Source organism: Indicator indicator, chromosome 16, assembly GCF_027791375.1.
Source record: "Indicator indicator isolate 239-I01 chromosome 16, UM_Iind_1.1, whole genome shotgun sequence".
NCBI classification, from domain to species: Eukaryota; Metazoa; Chordata; class Aves; order Piciformes; family Indicatoridae; genus Indicator; species Indicator indicator.
The window spans coordinates 9,458,744-9,473,508 of NC_072025.1; the positions used below are offsets into that span (position 1 = coordinate 9,458,744).

Genomic DNA, 14,765 nt, shown 5'->3' on the forward strand with positions numbered 1-14,765 from the left:
GAATTTTTGGCTTTTAATTGGCATTCTGAAAGTATATCCTACAGAATAGTAATCTCTATGTTCAATGTTAGGTTTGTTTGTTTTGTTTTATTTATTTTTTTCTGGTTTTGTTGTTGTTGTTAGGGGCTTTTCAGTCTTTCATTAATCATTATTTTTCTGAAGACTGGCTCTAACTAGTCATCGTTTGTGAAACAAAAATCCCTAAGGTTCTCAACAATTTTTGTAATGGTACTGCATGTTTGTGATTGAGCATATTAATCTGTTTCCTTGATATAAGGTCAGGTCAGTTAACAGCACAGAGACAGCCAGAAGTTCATACAGAAACTTTATCATCTTTATCATATGCCCTTGCTAATGAATGCAATTGTGATAATGGTTATTATATAGTGCTTCAAGTGTAATTGGATGGTGACCAATAAATTTCAAATTCATTATTTTAGAACTGTAATTTACAGGAAAGCTATCAGAAACGTTGAAGAAACCTTTCAGGTAGCAAAGGGCATGTAGTAACTTCAGGTTTAGCAACCATAGGACCAAAGCTAGTATTTAATTTGATGTTCACATCCTATAATGCTTCTCAGAGGGCCCAGCTCCACATGTACACACAATCTGAGTAGCAAATTTTGTATCCAAAAAAACTCCAAAACTTTGAATTCATTTCAGTTTTGCTAATTAGCCCATACCTGTCTTGTGGATTATCGTAAAGTAACAGAATTTTGCCATTTTTTTCCCCAGGTCAAAAAAAAAAAAAATCTCTGAGGACAAATGCCCTGAACATTCAGTTTTAGAAATGGCGAACAATGGGATTTTGGGGATACACACCAGTGCTAAACTTTCAGCTATGTATTATCTGTCAACTTTCAGAAAGCAGGAATGATCTGTTGGTGTTACTTTATTCTGCCTTTGATTCTGAACCTGATATGCCATCAGCAATGCAAAGGAGGAAATCTAAAATAAACTTATCCTGAGGCATAGCAACAATTATTTGTTTCCATGTTCTAATGTTCTGTAGCCTTACAATATGCAACAACTAAATAGTAATTTATCCATGCAACAACTAGATAGTCATATCTGTATAGTTTGCTTTAATTTCTCCAACATACCTCATGTAGACAGGTGTACTGCACATGATAGGGAGCAACTTTCTCCTCTCCTTCTATTTCAACATTGATTTTCAATCTAATGGCACCAGAGACAGCAGATTTATCTGTTCTCTTTTCTGAAGAGCAGAAAAACAATACATTAGTAACTAGTCTCTATCTAAATTACATATGACATGTGAAAAGCTTTTATAAACCAGTCTAGCTTAATATGACCCCTTTTTTAAGGCAAAAAGTCCTTCTGTCGAGAGCAAATTATTTTTATTTTGTTTTTAATACACCACATATAGTTCAGGCCATGGAGTAGAATATCAAACTATGAAATAAATATTCTTTAACACTTCATCTGCCACATTTAAACCAGGCTGCACAATGCTTTAACTCTTTTCTCTTTCCAACAGAAATTATTTCTATTTTCTATATGGTATCTGTTCTAATTATTATTTTCATTATTGTTTTTTTTTCCTTTAGATATGCAGACTTTAGCAACAACCTGAACTCCTATGTCTGAGAAAAACTCAGCATGTTTTTGGCACATCTCCATTACAGAGCTAAGCTGAACCTTACAGAAGAAATGGTGAAATGTATTTATGCTGTATGTACTAGTCCATCGAATTGCTATCACTCATTGTGGACGTTACTGAACTTCTTTCAGCTTCAATTTCCACTTTTCCAATACATCCAAGCAGCATAACTGAGTCAATAGGTATTGCAATATTTATGATTCTTTCAAAAAGCACAGTGATGTGGGTGGTGATGAAGAGAAAAATTGATAAGAATTGGTATCCCACAAATTCAATCATTTTGACTATGTCACAACTCTTTGATCTTTACGATGTGACATACTGCAGTTGTGTCAATGTGTGTATGTATCCAAATAAAATTAGAATTATTGTGAACCATTTACCAATATTTTTTAGATGCTGACTGATGGGTTTTCATTCTAGGTTCTTCCTTTCACAGTGGACATGGATTTTTCAATGTTATTATTAAACTCCTTCCAGTCAAATAAGTTCAGCAAGATTTGTTTTTAAAATCCATTTACAAATCATTTATATTTGCATTTATATGAGCTTAATTTTTCAAGGAATAAAATTCAGAATTCATAATGACCCAATTATCTTACCTTTAAAAAGTCTTATAAATAGGAAATAAAGCAAGGCTTTCTTTTCACGGTCAATAGGAAATCAAATAATTCCCCAACACATACATATTTGTCACAGAAAAATGAAACACTAGATATGGAAGCAAGTACTGTTAAGTAGGAAAGCAATGCTCTATAATTTCAGATGATTATGTCACATAATTCACCTATACTTTTCAAAGAGCAGGCAACCTAGAGAAAAACATTACTATCACTTTTTAATTATCAAATATAGGAGATGAACTTTAAAAGGGCTACTCCAGAACATTCAGTGCACTCAAAGAGACTTTTACAATTAAAGAGCAGTTGTATGCTTACATTTACATACAGAAAATAAATTCTGAGACATGCTTTCACTGATTTGTTTCTGATTTCATGATACTTAAGACCTGACCAGACAAGAAGGTGCAGTCATTAAAGACAACAGAGAGTATCTTGAGCTTCAGCAGGCTGCCTTCAGTATGTGACTTTGCATGTAAACACATTTGTCGTGCAGAGAACAGAAAACTCAAGCAAGCAGGTTTCATGAAGAACGACAGGTGTAACACAGTGAAAACCAAAGATAATTATGGCCAGAATGGTACATAATTTTATTGTTTTCTTTAATATGTGATAAAAAGAATGTGGACAACCAGAAAAGTATTTGCTAGAGTTTTCTATGTCTTCATGTATCTCTCAGAGAACTCTATTTTGAATGGACTAGTCTGAAGCATGGGGTATTCTTACATGTTTTTAATTTTAAATTAAAATGAAGTATTTTTTCATATTGTTGTGATTAGCCTGCTCTCTGTAAATATCATAACATTCAATCAAAACTAAGTATTTTTTTTCCAAATCAACCTGTAATAGTTAAGATTTTAGAAGTCACATATTGGCACCAAAGCTATATATTTTAGAGGTCACAAATCTACAGATACTGAGATTCTAATTAAATTTGTTTAAAAAAAATCAGTAAGATTCATACCTAAATTATACCATACATCCATTTCTCCACTCAGTGTTCTTACTTCAATGATAGTTTGCCCAAGAAAGTCATCTGATTCCTTTTTGAAATGTTGTTTTACTCTAGATTTGATGTCATCATCTTCATCCCATACCCTCACTTTTATTCTATCTGTAGAGTTATGGCATTCACTGTAAAAAAAAAAATACAAAATGGGTGTGATATGTAAACTACACACATTTCTACTACTAATTCATTGTCCTCAATTTCCATACACATGCTTAACTGCATAAAGTGACAGAACACAAACATCCTGTAACACTCAGTGGAATAAAGGGCCATGGCACACGGCCAGAGACAAAACTACAGTTACTATATATTAAAAACATAAAGAGATTAACTTGACCAAATTCTATAAATATATCCATTTTATTCAGGAATGTCATGAACTGTTTATTAACATTTTAAATTTACAATATGTACTTTAAAAATTATCTTAAAGATACAGTTGGATCAGGTTTATTCATTTAGGAATGGTAAGTAGTACATACAGTAGATCACAAAAGTAATAGCCTAGAATGATACAACACAAAAAGTGAGAAAAATCTGTAAAAAATATTTTCAGTGTAAGGGAGAAAGCTTTTAAAAAAACCCCACACCATCAAGTATGTACAAAAACCATAGAAACACAAGACAGGCAACCAGAAAAACCTAGAGAAGTAAGTATCTGCTTTCTTTAAAATATATATTGCTTTTCTCCAAGATCTCCATTCCCTGGGAAGGAGAAAGAATAGGGACAGAATGCCACACAGTAAAAAAATCCTTGCAAATTTAAGTGACTTACTAACTCCTTATGAGTGGATTTGAGAAAATAACTGATGTATGAGAGAGTGAAGTGGCTTCACTTCTGCAGAGTTAATAGTAGATACAAATTTTTACTTCCAGCTCCATCCTGCATATGTTGTCACACAATTAGACAAGAAACTCTACTGCTTATTCCTATAAGACACAAAAGACTCTTTCCTATTGTTCAGTGTCGGCTTTTGATGATTCCATTGGAATCCCCTTACTGCAGAAGTCTGATAAAGAAAAACTCTCTGATGACATTTAATGGCTACTACAGATGTGGCATCAGTTAGAAGCCATGTCACACTCATGAATCTGTACTAACCCAGGTGTTTTTATGTCCATTCAGTAATAATAACAAAATATGTAGTATATTACACATCTTTGATTATCTCTATTTATAACTTTCAAGTGTGGCAGTAAGTTTTTACCTTCAGCAACGTCTTAGCCTGGTGCTGGATGAAGAATTCTTACTTGAATTCTATTTCAAGCACTATCACTGCTCAATGATCTGTCTCAGTGTTTCCAACATTAAAATGGTAATACTATAACTTATCTCCCAACTGGATTCCCTCAAGGGTGTTCTAAAAATTAATTAGTGGTGGTAATGGGCTTTGGAAGTAAAAAGTGCCTTAAATGGTATTATTACTGTCAAGGCAAATCATTCACTAAAAATAGCACACATAGCATTTGCTCTGTCTCGCTGTGACATCACTCAGTATCATTCTGCATTCCAAATTTTAACATTGCAGATATCTCTGGTAATTTAAAACCACATTGTTCTGTGATTAGCAAAACTAATGAAGCCTAATTTCCTTTTGTCTTATGACTGGCTTCCCTGGTATATAACAAAGTGCAATCACCTATTGAATCTTCACCCATAATTGGGATTTTCATAAATTAGCCCTTCATGTGGACTCTCTGGTGTCTATTATGAGGTGAGCTCATACTGAGCTCTGCTATGATTTTATCTCTGTCTGACTCCTTATTTTCATAGAGCATGATGTATGTAGTATTAGGTAGTCTGTGAAATTCCTCTGACCAACCACAAAATTTCAAATCTAACTGGCAAGGACATATGAAGATGCAGGAAGACGCAGATGCATCAGATAAAAATGTTTGCCTTTAGAAACTAGGCTAGACCTAGAAACCATTTAATTTTCCTAAAATATAGCTATGAATTGTTATTTAATATTGCTAGAGCCCTGGACTGCATTTAGCTGTACAACCAATAGAACCACTAACCAGGGGATTTCTACTGTGGCATAGGGAGATCCACCACTGGTGAGGCATTTATGTGACTCTCATTACTATATCTGTTCTGTTAAGAACTCTCTTTTTTCTAAATCAACTTTTAAACAATCATTTCACAAATGAGTAGTCCAAAAATCTAACATACAGTACTTTTAATCAGAGCTGTAAAGAAGTGGAGACAAATCTTTCCTGTTATAGTAAGATAGAAAAATCTGTTTAGAACTGGAAAGCCTTCAATGCCACAGAAAATGATCAGGTTCTTTTAAAAAGAAGTATCCTGAATATGGCAGAACAAAGAAATGAGAAAAGGAAGGCATTGTACTATTCTTATTCTAATTTTACAGCTGGAATAATAGATTAAATTACTCTAAAAGTGCCTTGCTTGCTTCTCTCAGTCCTCCTTCTCAAAATGTGCTTGGCCTTATTCTTTGCTCCTGAAGCATTAGCAAAAAGGGTTATTAAAAAAACATAATCTAAGTGTGAGATAAGTTTCTTCCATAAACATTCTCTCTACTCTCCAATAAGGATGTCCAAGATCAAAAATAATATTCACCTACATAACTGCCCAGAAATGTCAAATCCAGAGCCAACATGATTTACCTAAGTTTCAGACAAGTCACCTCAGTTGTTGATGGACAAACCTAAAGATCTTTTGTTTTCAGCAGGCTACTTCAGCTGAAAACTGCCAGTCCGCCTACGTAAGAGCACTTGCTGAAGAGTCATGGTGGTCTACTGAAGTAGCTATTTTTTCTCTATCTTGTTTTAATTTTCTTCCCCGGTAGCTTCTGTTTCTGTTTAGCCTGTTACTTGCACACACACACACACACACACACACACACACACACACACACACACACACTAAGGCCTGTTAAGGAAACATGGTACATATCACTTCACAATACTAACCATAGCAAGATTTAATATTCATATCTTTATTTCAGGTGGATAGTTCTTTAGGTGCAGATCATTGAAAGACAATATTTTGTTCTTTTAAGTGCTGTAATTCATTCAGTGAGTCAACACAGAATTTAAAAACATAAAAACTGAGGTGCTGCTTTGCTGTGTGAACTATGTATATGAAAAAAAAAGCTCAAAACATAGCAGAGATTAAAAAAAACCCCAACCATAGTGCATGAAAAGTCTGAGGAGTTTTGTTGTTGTTGGCTGTTTGTTCTGATTTGATTTGTTGCGAGTTAGTTTGTTTTGTAAACCCCCTTAGAAAAAAGTATAAAGAATACATTTTCTATAACAGGTAATTCACATAAAGCAACCCAGGAACTGAACCTTGCTGAATTCTTCAATTTTATTCTCTTAGATGAAAATATCTTGGATGCTATATGGTCTAGATGGGGAATGGAAGGTGATTATAAATCAGCCACATATTCATGGAAGACAGCAGTAGAATGAAGTTCAGGGAGTCATTTATTGCTATTATTAACCTCATGGTTATTATAATTATCGCCACTACTGCAAGTCAGTAGCTACATCCATTGCATTGCTATGAAAAGTCTGTCCATGCTGCTCTTCAGTGTTCAAAGATTGTTCCATAGCCTTGGAGGAGACCTATCTATCACTACTGGAATACTAGCCTCACTATTTGCAAATGGTTTCTGAAGTCTGATTTAAACCTGTCTCAATGGAATTTGTGTCTATTACTTCCACTATAACAGCAAGCCTGAAAACAGATTATTCCTTTCCTCTTTGCAGGAGAAAGGATGTGTTTAAAGACATCCTTACCTCCACTACTTGTCTCTTCTCTAGTCTGGGCAATCCAATTCTTTACAGTGTGGTCACGGGCCATGCTTTCTGATAAAGTAGAATGAGACTAATTATGTCTTTTCTTGCTTTACTTTACTCTGTCATAACAAAAAGAAAGTTGTATAAAATTAACTTGGGTTGATAGCAGTTGGAAAAGAAGACCAAATATATTGTACTGTGAAACTGAAAAACATTATTGCTGAACAAATAGTTTACAATTTGATTTAGTTCTTGGAGCTGTTCTGCTTTCTTTTTTGGGCCTGAGACTGTGAGATAATTAATTAGCAGGATGTCTCTCAGAGATTGACAGCTGAATGTCTGAACTAGTTACTAGAAATTCTCACTTCATCAGAAACTGTAAACTGAAATCTTCAAAATATGAAGCAGATGAACAGCTTCACAGATGAACACACAGACTTCAGCTATCATGGTCTCTAAACTACATCAATGCTGTTTGGTGCTAAGGGATACTAGCCTATGCTGGCTTCCCATAGTCATTTAGCAGAGGGTTACATTACGTTTTCCTAAAAACTCATGATCTCTTCACTATACAGTCACTTTTTGGGTGATGTGAGATAAAGCTAACTAGAAATGCTGCCCTCACTCTATCTGCTACGACAGAGCAAATGCACAGATGGGAGCCAATGGTTTTTCCAAGACCATGTTTTGGAACAGATTGGGAGATTTAAATTGATGTTTTGATATTATGAATAAATAAGTGATTGTAAAATTTTGAGATATATTTTATTTCTGCAATTCACCATTTAGGAGTTACAATGATGATTAGTATTTGATTTTAAAAAAGGCCATCAAATATTACTAGAAGAACCCATTTAAATGAAACTTCCTGAGTCATTGAAATACTTATATCGATCTACTTTAGATTGAATCTTGTGCTTAAACATTTACAGTTTATTTAATACACTTTAGAAATGCTCATATAGTTTCAGCTGAAATCCAACGCATTAAATAAGTCAGGAAGGTAAGTTTAAGAAAATACAAGTGCAATAAAAGGGATTGAATGGGTATTCAGTTCAAAGCAGTTATTTAGGAGATGAATGCTATTAGTAAAGTTTGGAGGTTTTTTTGTTAATGTTGTTAGAGCAGCAGATGATAGTAATGCTTAGTGATGGGTGAAAAATGCAACATAATATTTGCAACTTTCCAGGAATATTGTGGCAACCCTGCTCAAATCTTTGAGAAAATACATTTAAAAAATCATAACAAATTTGCTGACTTAGTCATTCAAGTTTTTGATACCATGCAAGGCAAACAACTAAATTCAAGAAAGTAATTAATTTCCTATCTTTGGTTACTTGCAGTTATTCGGTGAGGTATGACACCTTAACTGTTACTGAAGTAACACAAATTACTCGAAAAGAAAACATGATTTGTATAAGGGAAGCCTGTAAAAAGTTTCTGAGCATGTGTTTTCCCTGAAATAACTATTAATTTTAAGTACTAGCCTTTGAATCTGTGAAAGCAACGAGTGTACATTATTTAATATATTTGGATTGCCTATTACTTTTTCCAGACAAATAGAAGTGGCATTTTTGGGTAATACCTCTTTCAAAATCACTAATGAAATTATACCCTCCTCAACAATAAGGTATCAGATTTTAGTCAAAATCAGGGAAGACAAAATAGGTATTGTGGTACATGATAAAAAGACAACCTATTATGACATGTCCCCTCCTTGAAGAAAACAGACCCCTTTTTCAAATGCCTGAACCCAAACAGAAATTGCTTCTATGGCTTTTGTAGATGGGAATAACAACAACTGATGCACTCCTGACAGGAGGAAAGGAGTATAAGAAAAAACAAAACAATGTTCTAGCCTAAGGACTAGTATTTTACACTGTGGTGTGTGGTTATTTTGAAATTGTCTGTTGCACACCATGACTGCTTAGAGATTCTGAATCTTGACTGGGCAGTCTGCAGGCTTCTGAGCTGTTCTGATGCTGTTTTGTAAATGCAGGGTTGCTAAAAAAAACAAAAAGGCACTGATGGAAGGTTTCATTGAGTTGCATGAAATGAACATCCAGTTTTGAATAGCACTATTAGGCATAAACACACACTTTTGCAACATATGACCAAAAGGCTAGACTATTATAATGTGTCAACAATTTGCATATATTCTCAGTAAAAATGTAAATTAAACTGTTGCATTTAATACTGAAATTGTACATACTTTTTAAATTATTACAATTATTTTTTCTTTTCCTAATTACTGTGTTTTCACACAGCTTCCATTAAATACCTACTAACGTTATGTGATAATATTGTGGTAAGTTCTTCCAGGGTAAACTAGACCTTTACAGAACATGTTTTTTAAAATCTGCCTAAATAAACAGTTATTTTTCCACTAAAATTTTTCCAAAGAAAACCTAGAGTTTATATTAGTCTTTCAGAATCTTTAATTGACTTTAACAATAGTTAAGTGCACATCATATACTATGATATGCAGTAATCATGCTGAGAAAAAATAAATGCTGAAATATTTTTGCTAGATGTAGAGTGGTGTCCTGGTTTCAGCTGGAATAGAGTTAATGTTCTTCCTAATAGTTGGTGTAGAGCTGTGTTTTGGATTTAGTGTGAGAAAAAAAAAGTTGATAACATGCTGATGTCTTAGTTGTTTCTCAGTAGCACTTGTTCTAAGTCCAGGATCTTTCCATTTCCCACGGCTTTGCCAGCAGGCAGGTACACAAGAAGCTGGCCAGGACAGCTGACGTGAACTAGCCAAAAGGATATTCTATACCAGAGGATATCATTCCCAGTTTATAAACTGAAGGAGTTGTCTGGAAGGGGCCAACTGTTGCTCAGGCAATGGTCAGTGGATGGTGAGGAATTGCACTGTGCATCACTTGTCTTTTCTTGGATTTTATTTATGTCTATTACCTTCCTTTCCATCACAATTATTATTGTTATAGTTTTAGTATTGTTGTTATTACATTATATTTTATTCCTAAACTGTTATCTCAGCCCATGAGTTTTACTTTTTCCCTTGATTCTTCTTATCCCACTGGGAGAAGAAGTAGGAGTGAGTGAGTTGCTATGTGGTGTTTATTTGCTAGCTGGGGTTCAACCACAACATGGAGGCATAATGCTGAGAAAATCAATACTCTTATCAGAATGGTCACAACCTCAGACAGGAATGTGTTGTATCCTAAGGCAATATTTTCAGGAAAGGATCAGTACAGTACCTGTGAATTATGAGATGTATAATTGGTATATTAAAAAATTGCAATAAACTTCTATACTCTCTCAATTCACAACTTGTTAATTCATTAATGCCATGAATAGAAAACACAACAGATATTTTTAGACTAAGTAATTATTTAGCTTGGTATCATTCTATTACCTAAAAGTAAATTTTAAAAAGCAAGAAACAACAGTATGTTCTATACTTACAAATAGAATTTTTCATCCCATACTGGATTCAAATTTCCAAAAATAGTCTTTGTTCTCCGCTTGTTTTTGCCAACTTGCACAGTAACGTATGGGTCACTTGAACCAGTTTTGTCCTTAGCCTGTAAGCCCTGAGCACAAAGAACTGTAAAAATAGGAGAGAAGTGTGGTTTAGCCCTCATAGCTTCATTGCCAAGAAATAAACAAGACAGTGATAACAGCAACAGGAAACAAAGCCCTCAAACTGAAGGGTCTCAAACCCAAGCTTTCTTGGTTGTTTCTTGGAATGTTCCTAGTGGCTGTTATTCTGGAGACAGACAAGGCTTGTCTAACTGCCCTTCTGGACTGCATAGAATTTACAAATATGCTTTAATAAGGTAATAATTTTTAAAATTCACTACAGAGTACAAAACGAATACTTCTCCTGTGATGCATAATTCAGATACTCTGGTTTAATCAGCATGACAATTAATATAATGTTGTATAACTTGACTTCAGTCTACTAATTCCCTAAAATTGCCATTCCCCACCCCCCAATAAATATTTTCAAAGTTTCTTCAAAGATCTGACCTAGACTTTCCAAAAGAAAACTTCCAGTTTTCAGAAATCTGTGCTGTGGAGTATGAAATTAAAAATGAGGGGCATAGTTGTGACTTTGCTATTAGTTTTCTTCATATGAGAGATGAACCATGTGGATTTGCAGAACACTTCCTATTTTAACACAGACAGGGTGGCAGTTCAGATCAATTAGCATTAACTGTTTATGTATTTGTCAGCCTGACAGTTAAGTGGGTGTATAGTTAATGCATATGCATTGTGTCACAAATACAAGTACACACAATTTGATTTTCCCATAATAATTTATAAAACTTGAACTCTCAGGAGAAGCTAGAGCTGTCAAATTGCACCCTGCCAAACCCACAGGGCTGCCTCTAAAACACCTGCCATGGTTCCTAGCATGAGCATAGCTTGGGTTTATTGTTTGGCACACCTCTAAAATGCCATCAAGGAAAAATTGCTGCCATTCCCTCTAAAGATTATTAATTTTGCTCTGCAGGAACTCTGGGTTCTCTTTCCACCATTCTCTAAGATCCAGCAATTACTTTAGGTTTGTCTCTATGTTTCTTCACTTGGTGTGAGAAATTCTCTCATGAAGAGTCAACCTTTCATTCTCTCTTCAGGGAATAGCCACCAAATTGAAGGAAGTGTTTACTTGTCCTTATTTGACACCTGTGAAGCCACACCCAAACCAAATTTCATCTCTGCACTTTGAAGCTCCCCAGGAAAAGAGACTGACAAACTGGAGAAAGCCCCATGGAAAGCTGCCAGTTGCATAACTTTAGGGCACATGATGTATGAGAAACTACTAAGGGTGTTGCATTTGATTATGCTGGAGAAGAGGAAGGGTAAGAGATCTAGCTGCAGTCCTCAGCTACCTAAAAAGTATGTCACAGAGACAACGAGTTCCAGGACAAGTTCATCTAGTTGAGGATGTTCCTGCTTATTGCATAGTTGGACTGGATGACGTTTCAAGGTCCCTTCTAAGCCAAACTGTTCTATGTTTCTATGAAGGCAGACTCTCCTCAAAGGCACACAGAGAAATAATAAGATCTAACAGCTGCAAGCTGCAGCAAGAGTAATCCCAGGTGGATATACGGGAAACAGTTTTACAATGTGAGCAGTTCATAACTGAAACAGGTTGTCTAGTAAGCAGGTCGGATTTCCCAGAGAAAATGCAGAATCTCTGTCTTTGGAGAGTTTCATATCTAACTTGGACAAAGCTGCGCAAGCTAATCTACTTGTTCTTAGTGGAAGGTTTGAATATACTGCAGAAATCCCTTACAACATTCCTTCCTAATTCTATGATTCGTTTATTAGGCCATGATTCTGCAGAACTCATAGTCTGCAGTATAAGTTTTACTTCTAAAAGCAAAGAACCAAGCCATTCAGCAATATAAGTAATTTTTTTTACCAATACTAGTAAAGTGATGTTTACCCAGCAGACAGAGTCTGAAAATATTTGCACATTTACTGTTCAGGGTATTCTAGTCTTTTGTTTCATAAAGAAAAAGAGCATATATGCAAAATATCTTGTAACACGCCTTAGGAAAATTACCATAAGTTCAAATATGAAACATCAGACACAAAGAACTGACTTGAACATACCTTTTGTGAAAGTTGCTGTTAAGCAGCGAGAAAAATGTGTTACTTAAGTATACACTAGTGTTTAGCTGAAAAGTACAGGTTCTGTTTCACTCATTTTTAGCAAAACTAGCTAGCTAAAGCTAAAAATAAGTTCCTGAAATTTATCTCCTTATCCTACATAACAGAAATAATACGAATCCTGCAGAAAGATATTTAACTTACTTTTAATATAAAAAGAGGGCTTACTATTGTCTTGTGATATTAAAACAAAATTGAGGCTAATTTAGATGTGAAGTATAACTGAAGTCCTTATCTCTGATGCAAAGAGTCCTTCACGTTGTTGCTTTTCAATTCTTTGGTCTTTCAGTTTAATCTTTACTTGTCTCTATCCTTACATCACTTAAAGTCAGGCTGGGCTGTCAGCTGAGCTTTTATTTAGCTTTTCTGTGCTGAGATTTTAATTAAAAAATTGAAATGTCAAAGTCAGCAGCTCTGGAAATCCTTATGAGCAAGCAGACTCATGTAGTTGGAAGGAATATCGAGTATGTTCTGGGTGCATGCATTTCCCTGGTTCAGCTTCACTAAACTGGAACACACTCCTAGTCAAGCAACAAGAATGGATGATGAGTTTCAAACTAAAAGGATCTGGAATTGCAAGCTGCAATGTTCTTAGCATTACTGTCATTAAAACCCCATAAATTAAATTGTGAACTCTAACTTTTGCACTTGGTAGCAAAAAGTTCAGCAGTAACACAGGGGACATTAATAGGAGGTAGAAGAGATACAGGACCATTTACTTATCTTCCTTCCTAGAGCTTTGGAATATAAAGTAGTTTTGCCAACAGCTGTTAACTTCAAGCTCTTCCAGTTAGCGTGCTTTAAATGCAACTGTTTATAGATGCACCAAGTAGTCAACACACAGTTCCAGCTCTAATTACAATAAATCTTGTTCCTAACACAGGCAGAGGACTAGAAAAAAAGAGCCCTTAAACAAACAGTTCAGAATAAAATTTACCTGTGATGGTTATTTTTGCTGACCATTTGGATGTACCATCCAAAACATTTTGTTTTGCTGCTTTTGTGTACTGTACAAAATCTTCTTTGGAAATATTAAACATTTCCTGTATCACTTCAAACACCTCTGGTCTATTTTTCTCTCTAATCTTCATTCTTTCCTTCATAGCGCTAATAATATTTTGTGTTTTATCTTCTGCACCATGTTTGGAACTTTTCTCAGCAGCTCCTGAAATGAGAGAAAATGTCAATACTTTTATTACAAAGTAGCTGTCTTAGTTCTTTTCTCTAGAGTTTCCAGACAATTTTTAGTGTTGCAATATTCAAAGGATATATATTTCGTCTGGATAATATCAAGCCTCTTACACTTATTATTTGTGATACCTAAAATTATCAATAGTTTAATATGACATGCTAATACACAACTTCCATCAGGTATGTGCTATACCTGGAAATGTTCATTGATTCTGTGTTACTCAGTACTGATCAGTACTGTGAAAACATCTAAACATAAGTGACTTTTCTTTCATAACTGGGCATACTGATTTTTACAGAAAGGTGTGTAGAAATGTACATTACCTAGGTCTATCTGCTCTGTGCACTGCCTCCGTTACTAGCTAAACTTCAATAACATATATGTGAGTAATTCTTCATTTTTTTCCTAAGTCAGCATGACTTAACAACATTTACACTCCTTTCTCTTTTGGAGTAGGATGGCACAAGAAACTGCATTTGGTTTCTGAGGATAAAATCCCTCCAAAATTAATAGAAAGTATATTTAAAGCAGGTAATGTTTACACCTCATTTTTCAGAGAATTTGCAGTCTGGCAGTAAGGACATTAATCTAGACTCCTGCTATGCTCTCCCACAGAGAAAATCTAACAAGCAATAGGAAGAAATAGACAGCAGTTTCAGACAATTTTTGGCTTCTTCCAGATACATCTTAACACATCTCTTCCTGGAACAGTGTTCATAAAAATAATTATCACATACATCCACTTTAATGAAGCATTCAAAAATACTCTGAACAAAAATATTCATTTGATTTAAGCATTTAGATTACTCTGGGACTACCTTAACTGTCAAACAATTGACAGATGACCTGACATCCTTGCTCTGGATCAGTAGTGCACTATATCCCTTCTTTAAATAT

At 34.8% G+C, this 14,765-nt stretch overlaps 1 protein-coding gene across 2 annotated transcripts in view; it reads right to left on the reverse strand.

Annotated features, from left to right (window-relative positions):
* The window catches only part of UNC13C (unc-13 homolog C), a 133,020-nt gene that overhangs the window by 73,865 nt on the left and 44,390 nt on the right, over positions 1-14,765 (reverse strand). For both annotated transcript variants that reach the window (XM_054388399.1, XM_054388397.1), the window contains 4 exons: positions 13,614-13,841; positions 10,457-10,598; positions 3,209-3,378; positions 1,104-1,219 (listed from right to left, as the gene is read on the reverse strand). In XM_054388399.1, the coding sequence (XP_054244374.1) occupies positions 1,104-1,219; positions 3,209-3,378; positions 10,457-10,598; positions 13,614-13,841 (656 nt within the window). The remainder of the gene's footprint in view (positions 1-1,103; positions 1,220-3,208; positions 3,379-10,456; positions 10,599-13,613; positions 13,842-14,765) is intronic.